The sequence below is a fragment of the Geospiza fortis genome, unplaced genomic scaffold, assembly GCF_000277835.1.
Source record: "Geospiza fortis unplaced genomic scaffold, GeoFor_1.0 scaffold2405, whole genome shotgun sequence".
Lineage (NCBI taxonomy): Eukaryota > Metazoa > Chordata > Aves > Passeriformes > Thraupidae > Geospiza > Geospiza fortis.
In genome coordinates this window covers 12,916-13,808 of record NW_005055223.1, presented here as the reverse complement: position 1 = coordinate 13,808, position 893 = coordinate 12,916, and the positions used below count along the sequence as shown (strand labels likewise).

At 61.5% G+C, this 893-nt stretch overlaps 1 protein-coding gene across 1 annotated transcript in view; it reads right to left on the bottom strand.

Annotated features, from left to right (window-relative positions):
• Positions 1-629, bottom strand: part of LOC115949247 (coiled-coil and C2 domain-containing protein 1A-like) — a gene marked incomplete at its 3' end in the record, with an annotated part of 3,686 nt that extends 3,057 nt beyond the window's left edge. The window contains exon 1 of the mRNA XM_031065771.1: positions 613-629. Within this exon, the coding sequence (XP_030921631.1) occupies positions 613-629 (17 nt within the window). The remainder of the gene's footprint in view (positions 1-612) is intronic.
• Positions 630-893: the final 264 nt, after the last annotated feature.

The following is an 893-nucleotide window of genomic DNA, read 5'->3' as shown; positions in this document are numbered from 1 at the left end:
ACCGGGAATATACCGGGAATATACCGGGAATATACCGGGAATACACCGGGAATACACCGGGAATATACCGGGAGCATTGGGAACACTGGGGACACTGGGAACGTTGGGAACACCAGGAGCACTGGGAGTACTGGGAATACTGGGAATACTGGGAGCACTGGGAATACTGGGAGCCCCTCCAGGACCCACCCTGGGATTGGCACTGGGATCAGATTGGCACTGGGATTGGCACTGGGATTGGATCAGGACTGGGATGGGCACTGGGACTGGGATCAGCCCTGGGATCAGCCCTGGGATCAGCCCTGGGATCAGCCCTGGGATCAGCCCTGGGATCAGCCCTGGGATCAGCCCTGGGATCAGCCCTGGGATCAGCCCTGGGATCAGCCCTGGGATCAGCCCTGGGATCAGCCCTGGGATCAGCCCTGGGATCAGCCCTGGGATCAGCCCTGGGATCAGCCCTGGGATCAGCCCTGGGATCAGCCCTGGGATCAGCCCTGGGATCAGCCCTGGGATCAGCCCTGGGATCAGCCCTGGGATCAGCCCTGGGATCAGCCCTGGGATCAGCCCTGGGATCAGCACTGGGATCACCCCCGGGATCAGCCCCGGCCGTACCTGTGGGGTCTCTGCATCCTCTGCGCTCCCGGACCCCTCCTCCAGCACCTCCTGCAGCTCTGCCTGCCCAGGGATCCCGGGAATCAGCCTGGGATCCAGGGATCCCCAAAATCCAGGGATCCCCAAATCCAGGGAATCCCCAAATCCAGGGATCCTCAAACCCAGGGATCCCAACATCCAGGGATCCCCAAAATCCAGGGATCCCCAAATCCAGGGAATCCCAAAACCCAGGAGTCCCAAACCCAGGGATCCCCAAATCCAGGGAATCCCAAAATCCAGGG